The sequence below is a fragment of the Rattus rattus genome, chromosome 11, assembly GCF_011064425.1.
Source record: "Rattus rattus isolate New Zealand chromosome 11, Rrattus_CSIRO_v1, whole genome shotgun sequence".
Taxonomy (NCBI): domain Eukaryota; kingdom Metazoa; phylum Chordata; class Mammalia; order Rodentia; family Muridae; genus Rattus; species Rattus rattus.
In genome coordinates, this window is record NC_046164.1 from 63,689,305 (window position 1) to 63,710,389 (window position 21,085).

The following is a 21,085-nucleotide window of genomic DNA, read 5'->3' on the forward strand; positions in this document are numbered from 1 at the left end:
CTTAATTCACATAACAGTGACAGACAGTGGGACTTCCCTATCAGCACTGTTCTAAGAATCCATCATAAATGATCTGAACTGTTGTTCACAGTGCCCAGCGCATAGCTGCTACTCAAAGGGATGAGTACACAGTTTCCCTTAACTACGTGCACAAACATCTGTGTGGTTTACCTCAAAGATTTAATATGGTTTTTTAAATATGGCTTTTGTCGTTGTATTTACCATTTCAGAAATAAGCTGTGGTAGAAAAGACAGCACGGAAGCTCTAAGCGGTTGCAGTGCTGAAGCAGATCCTGAAGAGGTATGTATGTTCCCTAGTTCACTCATGTGTTCTGTGTAGGGTTTTCACCTACAGGAAGAAAGGTGGTAGAAAGGTCTTCTTGTTGGTTTTTTGTTTTTGGGTTTTTTTTTTTGGTTTTTTTTTTTTTTGGATTTTGATTGGTTATCTGAAAGTTTCATGTGTGGTTTGGTCGCATTTGCCCTCTCCCAGTTTTCTCCCTCCACCTGTACTTCTCTACCCATCCAACTCTGTTGTTCCTGCTGTTTTCTAAGCTCTTCAAGACCAATTTGTGCTGCTTAAATACTAATTAAATTAGCTAGCTCTAATGACAGTCTAAGTCGAGGTACCAGTTTCAAGTACAGTTGTCCTTTGTGTTATTATTAATGTACCTACTTACTGTAAGTGATAGAAGCTATTGCTGTATACCCCTACTTTAACTGACTGGATCCAGATCCTGCAGCCTATAACATGGTCATTGTTAATTCCAGGTTGAAGAGGAAGAAAGGCATATATTTAAAAGAAACAGAAAGCAGGATTACTCCTCCTCAGAAGAAGAACTAGGTATTCATATGTGCTTCTGTTTTACATGTTGGAAAAGTTACATTCATACCTAATAACGTGGGGCAAGAAAATAATTCATGAAGATAGTAACTGTTTATTACTCCATAACATTTGAGGCTAGTTGGAGGCACCAACAGGATCTTTTCAGCCTTGGATCCAGAAATGAAACTATTGCCTGCAGAAAACCCAACTTGTGGACACCTGCCAAATGCCTGATGGCAGTGTATGCTGTGATTCTGTTATGGGCAGTGAGTGAGGCACTGTAGCCAAGGCACATGTGACAATGCCTCTGCCTCATCCTGTTGATATCATGGCCTAGAACAGCCACATGATAGAACTTCTACAAGAGTGGACATGTAGCATTGTGACTGGCTACTAGAGGCTGATGGGCATTTGGATATGGTCAATGTGGATGAAAGGCTGAGTTGTTTTAATATTTTTTTTCAGTATATTAGATAGTATAGGCCATAGTAATAAATTTAAATACATAATGACACAGCACCATGAAGTTTTCTGTCTTAATGCTGAGCCTGATCCCACGGACCCGGAAATCCCAGCTTTTCAAGAGACTGAGCAGCAGGGCATAAGGTCCAGGCCTAGCTGGGCGACAGAGGAATACTGAAACACATGTTGCCAGTGGCTGCCATGACAGACATTGCCTGACACAAAGTAGAAATGTATTAAATACAAGTGAAGGAATATATGCAAAGAATACATATTTTCTCTTTTTTTTTTAATTAGATACATGTAGTTATTTTGTGGTAGTAAATTGAGTTCCTATTTTATATTCAGATACAATGCATGGTACTTTTATTTATAGCTCCAGTTTATCTTCATAGTATGTAGTGAATAGAAGGTAAAGTTCTGAGAGGTTTACTTCATTTCCCCAAGCAAACCTGCTCCCACAACCCAGGTCTCCTGCTCAAGGCTGTGCCTCATGGATGAAACTTATTCAAGAAAGTGAAATTGCATTGTCTCTGGGACTGAAAGCACCCAGCCCTTCCCTAGACTCAGGGTCCCTTGTGAGCTTCTTGGTGGTTGTTTTGGTTTTTTTGTTTTTGAGGCAAGGTCTAGAAATGTAGCTGAGACTTGTCACTGAACTCTCAATACTCATGCATCCATTCCTGAGTTCTGGGTAAACTGTCGTAGGTTCTCAGGGTTAGGCTCTCATGCCCTGATAACACTTGGAGGTTTGGTTTGGTTTGGTTTTGTTTTGTTTCATGCTTCCTTTCTCGGCAAGCCAACAAGTCTCTTAACATTTTTAAAATGTTTAGAATAACTTTTGGCTTTAGCATATCATAGACCAAAAAAACAAAAAGTCTGCTATCCTAAAATAGAACTGTATTTCAGTTTCAGTTACTTTTTGTTCTTTTGTGACTCTGTCCACACTGATTTACAGATGATAGCCCAGATGTCCTGGACTCCAGAATACAAACAGCACAGAGACAATATTCTGAGACTGAGCCACATGACACAAAGGTAATTCTCTACTGATTGGTTTTAAGTTTGGAGGTAGCCTAGTTACATCATTATAAATACTTATAATTTTTATTCTGCTACATTATGCTTCTGACAGTAATCAGCTTGTGATAAAAGATGAATATAGTGCTTTCTTATAACTTTGCTCGATGGTCTTACTTATTTCTCAAGGTTTTCAGATGTTTTCTTCTGGCCTGCAGTTTATCATGAAGTATGTGCACCAATGGTGATGCATATATTTACACATGTTGATGTGCTGCCTCTGATTACTTTCCGCCCCAAGTCTCGCAGCCCAAGACTGGCACTTCCCCTGTTGCTTCAGAGAAGCAGCCTATGGCTACTTGCCTTCCCTCTGCTCCTCTTCCTGCTGGTCCCAGATGTGCACACTTCCTGTTGTGTACTTTTTGAGTATTCTCTGAGCCATGGCTACTCTTTATCTTCTCTATCTCTCTTGACTGTGTTATTTTTCTCCACCTAGTTCTATGCAAATATAAAAGCTGACTAAAGCAGTTCTCCTTGCGTCCACAAGAACTGGTGAACTAAATAAAAAGAAAGGATTTTTAACAGCCAAAGAAGGAAAAGTAGCATAGTACCATGAATTTCAGTGAGTTGTGCCTAGGAAAGAAATAGGCTTTTGACTCATTCCTCATTGCCCTGTTCATAACTAGGATCATAAGACAATATTCTTAAATGAAGAGAGAAGCAGTCTGAAGAAATTTTATTTCCCCTCAATTTCATGTAAGTTTTGAAATAATTAATTGATTTAAATCTAATACCTCAGAGATAGAGCATTTGATTAGAGTACATAGAACCCTGAGCACCATCTTCAGTTCTTTAACATAAAAAAGCATATCCCATTTCACAGTAATAGTGATCTGTAGACTAGGTTGGGAGTGATTTTACCTTTCCTAAAACATTTCATGAAGTAAGGATGTATCACTTTTTATAAGCAATAAAGTCATTGTCAAATTGGTATGACAAAACTACAAAAGATAAAAATTAGATTTGGAAAAGCCCCAGACACTGGAAAAGTGGAAAACAGAATAAAAATGAGTTCACACTTGTCATGAGGAGCTGGTAGAATTCTTGTGGGACCTAGTGCTTGCTCTAAAACAATCATCCCCTAACTGGAAATACATTCTGTCCCAGACATGATGACTGGGCATCATCCTCAGACATCCATGAGCCTGAGCAAACACCAGCTAACTAACAAAGGTACGCATCTGTCCTCCCACCATCCAGCACATGAAAAGAGTCTAGGTCGGAAGTCAGTCTATACGTGAGCCTGAGTATTAATAGTGACAAAGTAAATAGCTTGCTCTAAGAGAGCTCTTAGGTTCTCTCAGGTGGGCAGACCTTCCGTATTCTAAACCCATACCCTCCAAGACCAAAAGCATAAAAAGCAACTAGAATATTTAAAAGCTGCGTTTTAGTTCTATTTTTATTTAAAATTATTCTAAAATTCTCTGTGAATATTTAATATAATAACTAGTCCTGGTGTCTGCAATCATAGAGAGCCACATTGTCATTCCATGTCTTGGTACTGGTCATATAGTGCTTTCAAAGTCCTTAGGGAAATCTGGGTGTTCCACAGGTGAGGGGACTTGGGAATGACCCCTGGCTTTCAGCATCATGCAATTAGATTTTACAGATAATCAGTTAAGTGAACTTGCAAAGTTAAATTCAGTGACCTAACACAGTGGATATCTTAGGACTCCTACAAAGAGAACATACGTTGTATAATCACACACAAACGAAAACTGCCTGAGCTCACACTGCTATTACTAGGAGATAGCACAAGCTTCTTGTCATCTTCGTTACTAGACAGGAAGAATCTGCCTCAGAGTAGGCCAGAAAACACAAATGTTTGGAAAGACTGAGATGTGGTATGATGCAGATGTGTTTGCTTTGTTTGATACTTATTTAAGTCCCTAAAAATGGGCCAGCATACATACATACATATATACATACATTCATACATACATATATAAATACATACATACATACATATATAAATACATACATTCAAACAAATAAAATAAGCTTATTTATCTTCCTAAATATTATTGTTTCTTTATGGTAGAAAACACTCAAGAGTGTGTCTTCTAGTTTTTAATATAATATATTCCTAGTATCTGTAGTCATACTACTATCTAGTAGAACACCAGGACTGGATTTCCTATTTCTTAGCAGTCATTGGCCAATAAAAAAATATTTTCAAAAATGCATCGGAAATATATACAAATATATACACATATATATATGTATGTATGTATGTATGTATATATATTAATATGTATTTTTCCTTCTCTTTCCTACTCACCAGAAATAATTTTTTTTTGCCCATCAAGTTTTTTTTTTTACTGCCCATATATTTTTGGATGTGTGGCCTTCCACTGAAGCATAATAGACCTAACAGGGACCACAATTTAAAGAAAGCTGACTCTCCCTCACTGGCAGCTATCAGTTGCCAATAGTTCCTCAGCTAGGGTTGGGACTTCATACCTACTTTCCCTCTCCCTGCTGGGATTCGATCTGGCCTCAGCTTGCAGCATAGGGTGTGTGTGTACTGTCACAATCACGGTGAGTTTCTATGTGCGGCTTCCCTGCTCTGTCCAAAGGCAGTTTTACTGTATTCATCCTCCACTTCCGGCTCACAGGATTTCTGCTCCTGTGATGATCTCTGAGCCTTGGGGAAGAGGAATGTAGTATAGATGGCCCATTTAGGGCTGAGCAGTCAACAGTGTTTTATTTTCTGTACTTTGGCCAGTGAGGGCCTCTGTGTTACTAATCTGTATCTACAGTGAATAGAAGCTACTCTACTGAGGGTAAGGGATACATTTATGGGTATAACAGGAAGTCATTAGGAGTCAGTTTAATACTGTGTCCATTTAGCAGAAGTAGTAGGAAACCTGGAAAAAATAGGTTTGCTCTAGTCACATGTTCTTGGTCCAGCAAATAGTTCCAAGTATGATTTTCATTTTGCAGAGTGGAATTTTAATCAGAAAGTGGTTAGCCCTGTGGGCATGTCTTGCTAGCCTAGTTATTACTGTAGCTTTCAGGGTTCACTTGATGCTTTGTGTTCAAAAGTTTTTTTTCTTGACTACTAGTGAATAATTTAACTGCTAGAGATTACTACTGTAAATTAGTTCAACTAGGTCCCCAGATGTTCCTTTTGACATATTCCCTCTTATTCCTTCCTTATATCTCTCTCTTCTCTACCACTCCATACAGAAATGCAATTATAGTACTTCTTCCTTTAGAGTTTCTCTTAAAACGACAAAGTACATTTTGTAGGAAGAAAATAAAACTAACCCTAACCTTGGTATCTAAATCTGCTTTTCTGCTTTCAGTTTTTGTTTATCTTCTTTTAGCAGATCCAGTAACTACAATGATGGTTATATTTTTTGAAAACATTTATCAAACTATTCTCAGTGTCAAATAGGACATTGTTATTGTGAGAAACCCAGGGAAGTGTGAATGGATGCAGAGTTAAATTTGAAAATGAAGCCTCTGTTCTTGTTCAACTTTTCTACAGGAAGAGAACTCTGGAGATCTGGAGGAATTCTCTACACTTAATTCAAAGGCAAACAGCAGCCCTGCCCTGGAAGACAGAGGTGAGTGTAAGCCCTCCATGGGAGTGCTGGAGCCCAGGCCTCACAGCCCATACCTTGCACCAAGCTTCACCTGCTGGAGCATCCTTTTGCCCATTGGCTCCCTCCCTAGAGCATAGAACTTTGTGCATACATTTGTAAAGTTGAGGGTTATTTTTAAGTTTCATCCTCTTCTCAAAGTGTGTTTTTAGTTAACTATAATTGGATTTATTGGTTTAATTATGGAAATATGCACATGAGTGTGTGTGTGTGTGTGTGTGTGTGTGTGTGTGTGTGTGTGTGTCTGGAATTGTGCTGATTCTCTGAAGCACGAGATGAAAACTTACCTGGTCACCAGCATAGCATTGAGCTCTGCCTTTTCCTCAGATGACTTTAGCAGCAGTGAGGGTACAGGGGAAAAGATTGAGCCAAACGAAGATGATGGCAGCGTCAAGTCACAGGAGGTAAGAGTTGGTTTCCTAGTTATTCTCTCAAAATAACTTCAAAATAGGACACTGTTTTAAACAGTATAGCTTATTAATGTCATTCTGATTAATTTTGTTTGCTTGGTCTTATTTCATCAAAGTATTTTTATAAAACCTATTTATGTCATCATTAGATAGGGTCAGTCCAACATTTTGCCAGGGGCACTGACAGGTTCCTGCCTTTGCAGCTTAGCACTGCAGGAGGAAATGGGAACAGCTTCAGCAGGGCCAAGGAGACCTAGCTCCGCCCAGGAGGGTGCGGCTTCCCCATGCCAGCCATGTCTGCATCCAGCCCATTCAAGTTGACAGCTTCTGCATCAGAGAATGATAGTGGCCTGAAACACACCTCTAAATCCCAAAGGAGCCATTGCTATTTTACCAACTTTTTAATGGTTTCTTGTGAGAAATTCACTAGCTTTTCTTTTTTGGGGGGAGATAACTTTTGACCACAAGTAGCTTAAACCAAATCCCAGACATAGTTCTTGTCTGGGACAGCACTCACTGAGGATTTGTTACTCATGTGGGACTCTGGATTCATAGGCCTGTCAGTACTCACTAAGCAAGGGGACTACAGTAAGAAGAAATAAAACTCCATAACACTGCACCTAAGCTGGGGTTCATTCTTATTATTAAGGGAATGCTGAATTGATTCAAGGGAAGGTATATTATTCTTTTATTGATGAGGATTTTTTTCCTCATTTCCCTCTTAGGATGATCAACCAATAATTATTAAAAGGAAAAGAGGAAGACCTCGCAAATACCCTGCAGAAACAGCCTTCAAATCAAGTAGGTGTGAGGCACATCTTCAAGTCATACACAAGAACTTTCTAAATTGACCTTCTAAGTAAATCTTTATTTTATTTTGTAGAAGAAGACTCCAAAACAGAGACTGACATTACCACTGTAAGTAATTGTAAAAGATGGGAAATGAACCATTCAAATATTTGCTCCTGGCCTGTGAACAGCTCATGTGGTAGACTCTTTGTATTATTTAAATACTTCAAAAGACTTTCTTAAAATGTGGACTAGCCGTTCAGATAATGCCTCGTTTAGTGGTATTTTCCTATGCACGGAGTTCTGATAGCTGTTTGTAAGCTGATTCCATCATACCTAGGAGTACAGCTGTCTAAAATTAGAGCACCTAGGATAAAGTACAGGAAGAAATTAACGGTTTTGTGGTTTTGAGTGGAAACTTCAAGGGAAGCTTCTCTTGGCCTTTGCTGCCTTATGATTTTCTCTTGATTGTGTTTGTACTCAATATGCACTGATTTTAGTACAGGGGAACCATCATTGCTATTTGTCTGGATGTGGGTGTGCTATGTGCATATGTTCATGTGAGAGCACACATGTGTGAATGCATGTGTGTGCATGTGCATGCACACATAAAGGCCAGAGGCCAACATCAGGTGTCTTCCTTGTAACTCTCCACCTTAGTTTTTGAGGCAGGGTCTCTCAATTAACCTGTAACTCATGATGTAAGCAGGTTGGCTGAGCAGTGGAATCCACCCATCTCTCCTGCCAACTCTGGTTTACAAATGTGCATCTCTGCACCCAGCTTGTTACATAGGTGCTAGGATCCCACTGTGGGCCCTCGTGTCTGTGGAGCCATTTCCCAGTATTGCTACTTTATCTCTTTGAATGTTCTTGTCTTTGACTCTGGAGTACATACCCAGTGAAATCATTATAGGAAGATTTTATTCCTTGTACCTCAATGGCCATGAGCAGTGACTTAGAAAGCATCACTTTAGCTTTGCACATACTCCAGACCTGTGTCATGTGGCCAGTCGTGTAATCCTCCGAGACTCCTTCTGTGGCTCTGAAGTAGTATAGTACTGTAGCATTAGAGAGCTTCTCTCGTAGGACTATAAGGCTGCAGAAGCAGAGAACCACCTGGGAAATGACCAGCTGACCTCAGGGAAAGCTGACAGCATGATCATAATTCACCACTGTGGCATTGTCTCCAGAATTGCACCAAGGTGGTGGAGAAGACGCATGGGTCAGAGATTGGTCAGAAGCATGGGCATCCACACTTGCTAGTTCTTTTTGACCAGCCACAAGAAATAGATCCCCATTATTCTGGTTATGTACTAAAGGTCTTAAAATTTACTGGTTGTAATGACAAACTGTTCTTATTTTGTGTTCATTTAAACTTAGGTAGAGCAGTCTCCACCTGGTGACAAAATGAAAGTCAGCCAAGCAGGTATGTTCCAAGCATGCCTCTGCCTGTGGTCTAAGGAGGGGCTGTTGTTTCAGTCATGTGCAAGAACTTTTAAGAGCGTTTTTCTAAATAGGATGTTTTTCCTTAAGCAGGGGACCTAGGCTGGCTGATAGGGGAGATTTACAATTTCATTGTTTCTCAATGAAGTGAGCTGCCTTTTGGTTTAAAAAGAAAGTTATATATACTTACTGTCGCTTTTCTTTAGTCTGCATTTCAGTCCGGGACACTGTCATTGCAGGACAGGGTGGTAGAAAGGACCACCTTGTGAAGGCTGGAGATAAATGTAGCGCGGTGTCCGAGCCGTGGTTGGCTGCATTTGTGTTGAGATGAGCACTGCTACCGAGTGAGCAGAGGTTCATCACGGCACCCGACTGCTCAGACTGAGATCCTTAAAAGATAGAATTCTTTCAAGTATTTTGTCCTCACTCCAAAGAGAGAGAGAAAATTCCAAAATGTTAATAATGTTTGCCCCTGGATAGGGGGCTAAATAGAAGTATTACTTATTATTTAGTCTGTCTTTCCAGATATTTACGTTTGTACATTTTAATCTCATAGCTTAAGGATTTTTAAATGAAAGAAAGCACTATCCATGGGTTTAAAACACTGACAATATGCAAAAAGCTGTTTGTATAAATTGGTAACAATCAGCTTGGGAAATCATACAGTCTGGGCATCAAGATATAGCAAGTACATAAACCTTTGTACAATGTTTACACACCCAATTATATAAGTTTTTTATTTTACTTTACTTTTTCTCTTGTCTCTTGGTAAATTAAGTTTGTTTTATTGTTTTGGTTTTGGTTTGGTTTGGGGTTTTTGCTTGCTTTTGGGGGCATGGGCTTTTATTTTTGCCTGTTAAGGGTATTTTAAATCCATACAATAAGGAATCTTTATACATTGCACTCACTTTAAAGATTCTTATCTATGTGATCATGTGATAGTTTTGTTTTTTTGCTCTTTTCTGAGTCTGGGTAATGATGACTAGCTTAGGACAGACTTTGATCTTACTGAGTTAACCTTTTCACGTTCACTAGTGTAGTGAGACTTCAGGACAGAGACAGTACTGCTGTCTTCATCTCTGACGAGGAGGGCCTTGAGCCCTTCCCCAAAAGAAGTACTTTTGAGTTGAGTACTGGCCCATAATTTTATATTCAAATAATAACCCAATCTTTATTTTCCTTACAAGAACATAATCTTATAAAATTATAACATCTATATCAGACAAATGTTTAAAGAATAAAGCATATTTTTGTTGTATATTTTTGTTGTTGTCGTTTCCATGATATGTAGTATTTGGAGTGAAAAGTCCAAATACTACTCTGCTTGTTAATTACGTGACTGAAGAAAGTATAGAAACCAAGTTACTCAAGCTCGATCTTTCTCAAACTGTAGTTGAAATATTTATAAAGCAATACTGAGACTTAAAAGAAACCTGTCAGAGTTGGGGATTTGGCTCAGTGGTAGACCGCTTGCCTAGCAAGCGCAAGGCCCTGGGTTCGGTCCCCAGCTCCGGAAAAAAAAAAAAAAGAAAGAAAAAAACCTATCAAAACCCTGAAATGCTTCAGAATCCAAAACCTTTCCAATATCGACACGATAAAGTGGATATTGGTTCCTGTTCTGGTTTGCATTCTGGATACAGATGCACTAAAAATATTGTATAGTATTACCTTCTGGCTATGCGAATGAGGCATATATGAAATATAAGCGCGTTTTACGTCTGCTTTTTTAATGTGTATATGTGAGAGTAGGGCAGGATGCTGTACTTGTATGCATGTGTGTCTGTACCTACATGTGGAGACCAGAGGAAAAGCTCAGGTGTTGTCCTCAGGTATGCCATCTGCCCCCATCGAGACCAGGTCTCTTAGAAGCTTGTAGTCACTGATTGGGGTGGACTGGCTGGCCATGAGCCATGGCATTCTCTCCACCTCACCAGGGTGATCTAGGGTTCTGAAATCGGCTCCTCGTGCTTTCAAGGCAGGCATTTAACTGGCTGAGCTAACTGCCTCCCCAAACTCCAAGTTTTATGTTTACGTGTAGCTATCTACGTAAGGTCTTTTATTATGATGTTTCCTGATAGTTCCAAATCTGGAAAAATCTTAAATAATGAATTATATAACAGTGTATTAACATTGGAATGATGACATATCAGGCTAGACCTAGTGTTGAAATTTAATTTCTGGTGTGTTTGTTTATTGTTTTTTTTTTTTAAAGATGAGTTCAATAAAGAAACCACCGACCTACAAGAGAAAAGTACAAGCAATGTAAGTTCTAGGTTTTTTTTTAATCAAAACATATTTTCTAGAAATAAACTTAATAATGCTCAGCTAACCACCCTTTCCACTTTAATGCTGTTGTTTCTAGGATGATAGTGAAGAAAAAACAGGGAGTGTGCGTCGAAGAGGAAGAAAGCCCAAACGCTCACTGACTTCATCAGATGATGCTGGTATGAGTCTAGCATGTTCTTTTCTCCCACCCCCCTCTCTCTTTAGAAAACAGCAGGCCAATTTCAAACAAAAACAAAAATAATACAAAACAGAGGGTGGAAAAACAAATAAACCAAGAAACACATATTGTTACATTGTTAATTACAGTCTTATTTCAAAATCACACTTTTCAACAAATCTTTTGGATGAAGAAAAATCCAGCTGGGTGCAGCTAGAAATAATGTTGCATAAATGTGTGTGAAATGGCTCTAATCCCTGCCAGAAATGGCACATCCCAGATGCTTTTCTGAGCACATGTGAATTTTTTGCAAATGCTGGCTGTGAACTACATAAGTAAACTATCCCAAATGTGTTTGAGATTAAGGTAAACAGTTGTGAGCTGCAAGTACTGAAACCAAAAGGAAGTGGAAAACCACTAACATCCTAAGTTCTACTCCATGGCTGTCCTTTGGAAGTGTCTTTGGGAATTGAATAGTCCAGGTGTTACCCTTCTGTCTGAACAGAATCCTCAGAGCCAGAAAGAAAGCGCCAGAAATCATTTTCTGAAACATCTGAGGACAAAAAAGATCAGGATTCTGATGAGGAAGAGGAAGAAGAGGACGAGGATGAGCCCTTGGGAGCCACCACCAGATCAGCCACCAGATCAGAGGCACAGAGGTAATGGGCGCGACCAGGGGCCTCCAGTGGCCTTCGGCAGCTGCTCTGTCTGGAAGCAGCTCTTGGTGTCATGGGACTCTCTTGAAGCTCTTTTCTTTCCGGGTTCTCTTCTTGACTGTCTCGCTTTAGAGATAATTTTTTCTCTCAGTTGCTGGGGTAACTTCAAAGTCTTCGACTGACTTAAGTGCATATTTGATGAAGTCAGTCAGTTCTCTCCAGACAGTTTTTAAGCATCTACTGTCTCAGACCATGAGAAACCCAGAGGCCCCCACACAGACATCACCTGTGCTGGCCCTGACGAGCTGCCTGAATTTGCATGTCCCCTAAAGTATGTGTTCTCAAACCCTGATAGAGGTACAATCCTTTGGGACGAAAACTGGATATGTGGTCAAATGTGTTTGAAGAAGTTAGAGTTCTCTGCTTCTAAGTTAATGTATGTGAAATCATTAATTATGAAGCATTTTAGGTGTGGCAAAGTTCTAAGTGAAGGTTGTAGTGTTTAACCGCCAGAGTCCTCCCGAGCCGCTCCTGTGTTTTTATTCCTGTTCACACCAGCAGTACCCCTTCTCCACTGAACACTGAGAGATGGTGTGTGTGATGCTGCATGGGTCTCCCTGGTATTCACCAGTACTTTCCGATGTCAGTGTCATTCATACACTGTTGATCTTGCCGTAGTCTTCTGTAAGTTCATTCTCCAAATTAATCAAAAAGGACTGAAATGTTTAATTTGAAAGTATTACCATTAATACCTGTCACCATAATATAATGGTAATACAGTATCATGTTTATACAAAGATTTAAAATCAACCCATTTCTAAATCCTCCAGCAGACATTATTAGCCTCTGGTGCTGTGGTTTGATTTCTCAAAAGAGATTTTAAATACAAAGACAAACTCAAGGAGCTTTCATGACTAAAGTTAAAATGATGGGACGTGTGGGTTTTTGGAGAAGGGGGTTGGAGAGGAGGAATAGGTGAAAGGAATAAAGTGACTGAACCACGAACCCTATTGAGAGAAGTGAACACGCCCTGTGCGCACCACATGTACCTTATGTACCTCTGTGACTCTTACGCCAAAAATCCTGGGACTCCTGCAGTGTAGTGGGACTCAACCACAGAAAGCTCATTAGACTTTGTATCTTCCAGAGGGTATCTAAAGGTCACTGCAGGCTTACCTTTCAAAATAATAGCCAAAGTGTATTATATACATGTATGGCATCATTTATGATGAGGAAAATATATTTTTAAAAGAATAAATCATGGGCTGGAGAGGCAACTCAGTGGTTAAGAGCACTAACTGCTCTTTCAGAGGTCCTGAGTTCAATTCCCAGAAACTACGTGGTGGCTCACAACCATCTGCAACTGTACCTCCATATATAAAATAAATAATTTTTAAAAAGAATAAGTCATTTAATTTGTAGATAAATGGTCATTTGAGTGTTGTCCATTTCTTTAGGAACATTTGATTCATCCACAGACTCTTCTCTCTTTGGTTTAAATTTCTCAGCATTGGTTGGTTGGTCCCAGGGCTTTAATATCTTTATGGTTTCCCAGGCCCTCAGGGTCAGATGTGAACTCTGTGATCCTCTTGTGTTGCTAACCTTGGGTACCTGAGCCATGGCATCTCCTCTGAATCAGCCACTCTCTGAGGCGTGCTGCTAGGACAGGTGAACCTCCTCTTCCTTGACCTTGTCTTCCTGTGCACTGTAGATGCTAGCGTCCCTATGACTTCTGCTCTTTTGAAGTTCTACTCTTGGGGCCTCAGAACAATTCTCCTCAAGTATTTGAGGGCAGTTTCCAGGCCTTCTTCTTGTCCTGAACTTCCTTGACATCTTATTAGTGTTTACTCTCTTATCCATATCCTCGCTAAGAAACAAATGTTCCACAGCAGGTGTGGACCAAATAATCCAGAAGGGTTGTTCTGCTGACCTTATGATATTCAGTATGCATCCAAACTGGAACTGCTTCAAATTGAATTACATATATACCATATATAGAATAAATCCTTTTTCTTCCTTTTCTCTGGAAATCTGATTTCTTTCTTGTATAATTAACTGCTTGGAGATTTAGTGCTGTCATGCCTTCAGTGACCTTAGCCTCCTATTCTGTTTAATGAGCTCTTTGGTATCCTTGTTGGCCAATATAGTTGCAGTTTTCTCAGAGTCATCTTCTTGATTGTGGTAAAATATGCACAGGAAAAGCAAAGACAGTTTCCTAGAGGTAGAGTTTAGTCCTGGCTGACACCAAGGTCTTTACTAGCAATGATCAAGACACCCAGCCCCTTTGATCCTGTGAGTCTCCATAGCTTTCTTGCTTATGCAAAATCTCTTCCTTTCTAGTAGCCCCCAGGACTAGAGAATCCAGTGCTACCATTGCCCAGTGTTTCTATAATGTGTTTCAGAAAGAATCATAGCAAGCCATCTACACGTGCAACATCCAAACTTGGCATCCCAGAAACAGTTTCTCCTAGAAATCGCCAAAAGTTAGCAAAAGAGAAGTTATCTACCAGCGAAAAAGTTAGTAAATCTCCCCCATTAGGAAGGTAAGTCCCTGCCTGCCCTTCAAGTTGTTTTTAACTCCCAAGTAATGCTTTTCCTATGTTCTTAAGGATATCTGTTTCACCAAATAGCTGACTTGGGGGATCATGGGTTTCCAGAAATAGGAAGGCTTAAAATAAAAGTGTCTGTACCGGCTTTGCCCCCTGGCCCAGCCACACAGGCTTGTCTTTGACTCTTGTGAGCCTGAATAGCCAACTGTCATGTACAAAGACTGAAGTCAGGCATGTTTCTTCCCAAGTGACTGCATGTCTGACTACGTAGTTCAGTCTGTACGATGTGGTGAAGTATGTCACAGCTTAGAGTCACTTCTGGTTTAAACTATTATAGAGGTGACAAAGAACTTTCAAACAGCCACCTGCAGCTTGCACCTTCTAGCACAGCTGGATTCACCTCTGCTTCCCACGGTGCTCCTTCCTTGCCTCTTCTGTGCTTAGGCAGTGGGTGCTCGCTGCCTGCCTCGGTGAGTCAGGTCCTTCCTTGCTTTAAAACCCTCTCCTTCAGGGCCTCCTATCTGCTGCAGCCCATTCTCATCTTTTCCTATTGCATCTGTAATCAGCACTAAACAGTTAGGAATGGCAGGTGGCAGTGGTGTAGGTAGCCTATTTGCTTCTCCCCCTGAACTGTTACGTTTCTTCCTTGAGGTTGGGAACTTGTCTTCCTCTTTGTATATGGTAACATTCATAAACAAAAGATGATTCCACGGATATAAAGATTGTTTATGTATACTCTTACAGTGTTTGATCCTAATAGCACACCTGTAATATATATGTGTCTTAGAAAGGAAGGAAATTCTCTCATTTCATCGTCATTGGGTGAGATGAAATGTTCATCCTTATTTTTCTGTGGACAATATGGATGCATGTTTCTTAGAACTGAATGTGCAGAGGAATTATTACATGGTGGAGGTGCCTGTGACTGCACTTCCAGCAGGCTTCTGGGTGTAAGGAAAGGGCTTGGTTTGGTCAGTCTACCAAGCTCCCACAAGAGGAGAGAAGGACCTGACTCAAGATCCTGCTTCCTGCTAACAGCTTACAGCACAACACTGGCTCCTGCTGTCCAGCAGCTCCACAGTAAACTAGTGTTCTGTGTGCACACAATGTGGGATGAAGTATTAGCAAACATCTCTTAGCCATTCTCAGCTCATTCATAGATAACCTGTAAGAACCATGTCGTCGGCAGCACCATTCAACTCAGTGTTTGCTTTTGCTGTTAGAAGAGCAGTAAGCATGCCTCTGCAGCAATAAAGTTGCATTTCTCTTTACCCTGAAGCTTTAGTTTTCCAGTCCTTTAATTTATTAATAAGACATTATCTGCATGTTTACCATATGACGAGCAGATGTTAGAACTCTAGCTAAATAACATGCTTAGTCTTTGCAACTGCCTAAAGAATGTCTTCTGTAATGACAGGAGCAAATGTGTATAAGACCAAACTACAGACAAAACACTCGCTAGTAAAACTTTACTAGTATGGCGACATGACAGTTTCTGTCATTTTCTATTACCATGTTGCTTTAAAGTATTGGCCGTAGTCTGCACTCTGAAAAGGCACAGTGGATAACTTCTAGTGGCTAGTGCTGTGGTAAAACTCTAAAGCGCTGTTTAGTTCCTAGGGAGCAAGCTGCTTGCTCTTTTGGAAGACTTCCCACAAGAGGGCTTTTGAACTGAAGTTGGGGGAAAAAAAATTGGTCAAATGGGTCATATAAGATGATTAGGGGGAAAAAGAGACGAGCGTGTGGCTCAGCCTTAGACTGCTTACCTAGAAGGCATGGAGTGTTGGGGTGAATCCCTGGCACTGCATAAACTGGACACGATGGTGCGTGCTTGTAATATCACTCAGGAGTGGAAGATCACAAGTCCAAACTCATCATGTGCTGCATCGGCAGTTCAAGGCTTACCTAGGTGAGCTATATGATATTTTATCTCAAAAAGGAATAAAAAGAGGAAAATCACTTGTTAAAATGTGGACAGGGGGTTGGGGATTTAGCTCAGTGGTAGAGCGCTTGCCTGGGAAGCGCAAGGCCCTGGGTTTGGTCCCCAGCTCCGGAAAAAAAAAAAAAAAAAAAATGTGGACAGGGATGACATTTGTTTGAACATAGCGGTGCTTAGACCTTATTGCAGCCCAGAGTGCTGAAAGTCTAGAGCTGGCTGTGTGAAAAGATGCACCGTGGGCTGATTGTGTTGTCCTAGAACAGTGGTTCTCAGCCTGTGGGTTGCAGTTCCTTTGAAGGTCATGTATGCTACATATCAGGTGTTTACATTATGATTCATGACAAAAGCAAAATTACAGTTATGAAGTGGCCATGAAATAACGTTCATAGTTGGGAGTTGCCACAGCATGAGGAACTGTATTAAAGGTCAGCATTGGGAAAGTTGAGAACCACTGTCCTAGAAACATAGGAGAGCCAGCAAGAGTTGTATATGTCTGAGGATGGTGACCTGCTGATCAGTTACTACGCTCCTCTAAACCTCTTCCTGCTGTGCCAGCTGGCTTCTCTAATACCACTCTGAACACGATCTGACGGGCAGGTGCTCGGTCACACTCCTGCTGTGTTTGTGCTAGTGCTTTCCAGTTGGGTCTCTGTGTGTGTGTCACTAGAACGGGAGTGTGGGAAAGGATGCTAACACGGTGAAGGTCAGTATCTCAGGGTGGCAGCTCTGGCACAGAGTGCAGGCCTCTGTGTGCCTCTTTCAGAGCACTGTCTGCTCTGTTCAAGGTTCCTGGTAAAGAACCAGGCATTCAAGCACTCCTGGTACTAAAGACTGGGGCTTTCCCTCCAGGGTACTGTTTTAAAGGCTCCCAAGTGATTTGAAACAACTGATTTTAACTCTCCTCATTGCCTTGGCTTTTGCTCAATACAGATCAAAAGCACAGCTCTCCCCTTCTGTCAAGCGCAAAAGAGAACTCAGCCCTCCTGGAGCTCGAACGAGAGGCCAGCAGAAAGTAGACGAAACCCCTCTGAAAAAGGCGAAGCGGTAATGGTGGCTCTGGCTTTCAGAGTAACAACCCAGTGGAGAGAAAAAGGACAAGCCTTGCCCATGGGCTCTTTCTTTTTTAAAACAAGAAAAGGATCTGCATGTGCTGTACGTTCTAGGTGCGAGCTTGTTCATTTTATGTTTTAAACAGCTTTATAAACCATTGTTCATGGAGGGGATTATGTACATTGACTTCAGATAAAGGAAGATAAGTTTACTTTGTATCTGAACTCAGCAAAGTAGTTGTATATTTTAACAGCGGAAATTGGAGTTTCCAATGTGACACATCAAGAATGCAGTCCTTCCAGCCCATCAGACAACAGGCTGCCCCGTGGGGATCTGTGTATAGTATATAAACATGTAAAAACAGGCTGTATTTTACTCAATGTATGATGCTAATCAATGAACACTTTATTTATTTTACAGAGAAATCTTATCTGTGAACTTTACTATATATCTGTTTATTTTATTTTATTAATTTTTTTTTAATAAAAAGAGGGTTTTAAATGCTATGCAGTCATTAATAGAAGAGTTCTAGGACTCCGAGTGCCCTGTACCTATCTGCATATGGCCTGGCAGGAAACAGAAATTCACGCATGCGTCCAAGTAAAGTAGATTAGCTGAAGAAGAGACTCCACTGCTTCCGTCCATGGCCATGATTGTTTTGTCTTTGACTACCCTTGCCCCTGTGGCTCTACCTGCCAGCCCTATAACCTGGTAATTACCTGCTTCACATCCTTCACCTGCAGGCGGCACCCTCTGTGGGTACACTCTTCTCTGTGTTCGCCCCATGCCACCATCTGCATACTGTCTGTCGAGTGACGAGAAATGCTTGAAGATAGATTACTCCAAGCTGTTCAGTTTCAGGGTGTCATGTTGTTCTATACAGGTGTTTCAGGATAGAAACTGGTTCTATAGCCAGATTCTTTTTTAAACATGATTTAACTCCCATAATGAACAAACTGTCTGACTTAAGTTTTTCATAAAATAACGTTTTCTTAAGATTGGATCTGTTTCTTGCAATGATATGATGAGTTGCCAAATGATTGAGATTTTAAATGCTCTGTTCATACTCTTTGTTTTATAATTAAAATTTACATTCATTATGTGTAGGTTTTTCATTGTTTGGGTTATGATTTTTTTTGTCTTTTTTTTCTTTATCTTTTTTTTTAACTTTTGGTTTTATTTTATTGTTTTGGCTCTTGTACGGTGAAAATCCTTGTCATTTTGCATTGTTTCTTACTGAAATTTTATATATAAATTATAAAATGTTTCCCTAAAACTTGAGTGACAAGAATTTTTTTCCCCATGTAACTTCCAGTGGTTCCGAAGCCCAGATTGAGAAGAGAAATGACTGTATGGAATAGGAGATATTGCAAGTGTGAAGAAGCAGGTTGCAGTCAGGACTTGGTGCTGATAGTATTTAGCGGGGTGGAGGGGCTTACAGCAGGAGACATCCTAGTTTACAAGGTAGTCTCAGCATCCTAAGGACTACCTGGCTTAGGGGCTAGAGAGGTACGTTGCTCTTTTAGAAGATTCAAGTCCCATCACCACCATCCATTCCTCCAATTCCAGGGTATCTGATGTCTTCTGACTGCTAGCCTAGAAAATGTTCATGGTGTACATGCATACATGTATACGTGTAAGCAAAACACTCATACACATAAAATACCCAACTCAAAATTTCTGTGGCTTTCTGCTACAAACCCAGTATAAAACACAGATCTCTCCAGCTGTCATTTTCCTGGGTTTAACATTGCCACCACAGTACTCATCAGAAGCCTTATCTGCCAGCTACTCCATCACAGCCATAATCAGTCGAGGGTAGGAGAGTGCCCCAATGACTGAAGATGCCCGGGTGCTGTGGCCCACAGAAGACACCTGCTTAGTCTTGATTCATACCCTACCACTGTTCTCCATCTCTGTTTCTGGACTCTTTCCTCAGATTCTCCAGCTTAACTCCCACCATCCAGTCTTTAAATACCAGACCCTAGTAACATTCGCCATAGGTAGGAATACTGCAGGTAGCACCACTCTCCTAATGAGATCTCTCACGTGACTTGATGCAAACTGGAAACCACTCTTGTCTCTAAGCCCTAATCCAGAAGGTTGTTTCCTTTGCTTGTAGAAAGGAGGTGCTGAGCTCTCTGCAGAGGCACCCTAGAGAACTTTTCTCCAAGCATGTTTGCAAAACCCAACTCACTTGTGATCCAAAAAGAATATTAAGTGAAAGACCAAAACCAGTTTGTTGTTATTGTTGTTGTTGTTGTGTTTATTGTTCATCCTTGATGCAACAATATATCACTTTTTCTAAAAATCACTGCTCAATCATCTTTAAACCTACACTACAGACTCGGGATAAGGAAGTATAATAGCAGGCATCTTTCCACCAAGACCACTGTTCTGGAAAGTAGATGTCTGTCTAGGACTGCATATGCCAGGGATGCATCATGAACCCAAGGCTTCAGGAGTGGCAGGGACAACAGAGTTACATCTACAGAACACAGCAAGGGGGCTGGAGAGATGGCTTAACAGTTAAGAGCACTGACTGTTCTTCCAGAGGTCCTGAGTTCAAATCCCAGCACCCACATGGTGGCTCACAACCATCTAATGCCCTCTTCTGGTGTGTCTGAAGACAGTGAAAAGAAAAGAAAAAGAAAAAAGTACACAGCAAGGAGCAAAGCACTAATTCCTGGCCAGCTTTGTACTTCAGGTTTTAAATGTTCCAAGCAAAGTTGGATCTAAAGAAAACATTTTTGAGGTCAAGATGGGAAGATGAGACAAAGGTGCCACGGTTTTTATCACCACATCACATTTCCAGAAACTTGCTGAAGAGGACAGAAAATAATATAAAATACCAGTTCTAGGAGATATGCTTTCATCGGGTCCTAACTAGACATTCCATGTGCACATTAACAAGTATTAAGACATCATGAAGCTGGGCCTAGTGACATATGCCTTTAATCCTAACACTCAGAGACCGGCAGATCTATGAATTCTAGGCCAGCCTGATCTACATAGGGAGTTCCAGGACAGCCAGTGCTACTTAAAGAGACTGTTTCAAAATCAAGAAAATATGACAATGACCGGAGGGCTCTGTGGTCAAGAATGATTATGACTTTCACAGAGGACTGGAATTCAGTTCCTTTCTCCTATGTCAGGCAGCTCACAACCATGTGTGACTCCAGCTCCAAGGAATTCCCAATACCTTTGACCTCTATAAGCACTGCATTTATGTGCACATACCCACAAATACATAATTAAAAATGTTTTTAAAAAACATCTTAAGAGGAATCTGGTTGGTTCAGCAGTCTTCCCCAACATGCATGGAACCTAAAAACATCCATTAAACTCAATATCAGGTATCACTTTGAAAACCTTTAAGTCAAAGGAGCCTTTGTGGAGGATTATCTCATTCCATGTTTTACAATTGGAAGAAGTAGAATATATGGTGGGTAATAGCTTGCTCGAGGACATGAACAGCAAACCCGAGTGGGTCTGGCAACAAGATCATCTCTGTTGACCTTAGGGATTCTTCCATCTCAAGTGCCCACAGTGGACTCTAATATTCTCTTTCAACCTTGTGCAATGTGCTTGATTTTTTTTAAAGCAGATGTTATAAAGTATCAACAGTTAATAATACCATGAAGTCATGTCTGGATTGTAAAACAAAGTCGAGGTTTTTGGTCCTCTTTAGTGTCTGTCAGATACCCATGTACACTGCCTGTCACCCTGGTCAGGCCTGTGGTAAGCAAAGTCAGAAGTATCCCTGGGACTTTCTGGTCAGCAGACTCATTACAACTTCAGTGAAAGACCCTGTCTGAGAGGACTAAGACTCC

General features: G+C 40.6%; 1 protein-coding gene across 6 annotated transcripts in view; it reads left to right on the forward strand.

The window, feature by feature from the left end:
* Bod1l1 (biorientation of chromosomes in cell division 1 like 1) overlaps nucleotides 1-18,528 on the forward strand; it is a 55,129-nt gene extending 36,601 nt beyond the window's left edge. For 4 of the 6 annotated variants that reach the window (XM_032917057.1, XM_032917061.1, XM_032917063.1 and 1 more), the window contains exons 15-27: nucleotides 231-301; nucleotides 769-841; nucleotides 2,241-2,320; nucleotides 5,859-5,937; nucleotides 6,301-6,377; nucleotides 7,109-7,184; nucleotides 7,267-7,301; nucleotides 8,553-8,598; nucleotides 10,828-10,877; nucleotides 10,978-11,059; nucleotides 11,564-11,717; nucleotides 14,117-14,257; nucleotides 17,133-18,528. In XM_032917057.1, the coding sequence (XP_032772948.1) occupies nucleotides 231-301; nucleotides 769-841; nucleotides 2,241-2,320; nucleotides 5,859-5,937; nucleotides 6,301-6,377; nucleotides 7,109-7,184; nucleotides 7,267-7,301; nucleotides 8,553-8,598; nucleotides 10,828-10,877; nucleotides 10,978-11,059; nucleotides 11,564-11,717; nucleotides 14,117-14,257; nucleotides 17,133-17,250 (1,082 nt within the window). In that variant the 3' untranslated portion in view covers nucleotides 17,251-18,528. The remainder of the gene's footprint in view (nucleotides 1-230; nucleotides 302-768; nucleotides 842-2,240; nucleotides 2,321-5,858; nucleotides 5,938-6,300; nucleotides 6,378-7,108; nucleotides 7,185-7,266; nucleotides 7,302-8,552; nucleotides 8,599-10,827; nucleotides 10,878-10,977; nucleotides 11,060-11,563; nucleotides 11,718-14,116; nucleotides 14,258-17,132) is intronic. The other 2 variants (XM_032917059.1, XM_032917060.1) reach the window with 1 other exon arrangement.
* Nucleotides 18,529-21,085: the final 2,557 nt, after the last annotated feature.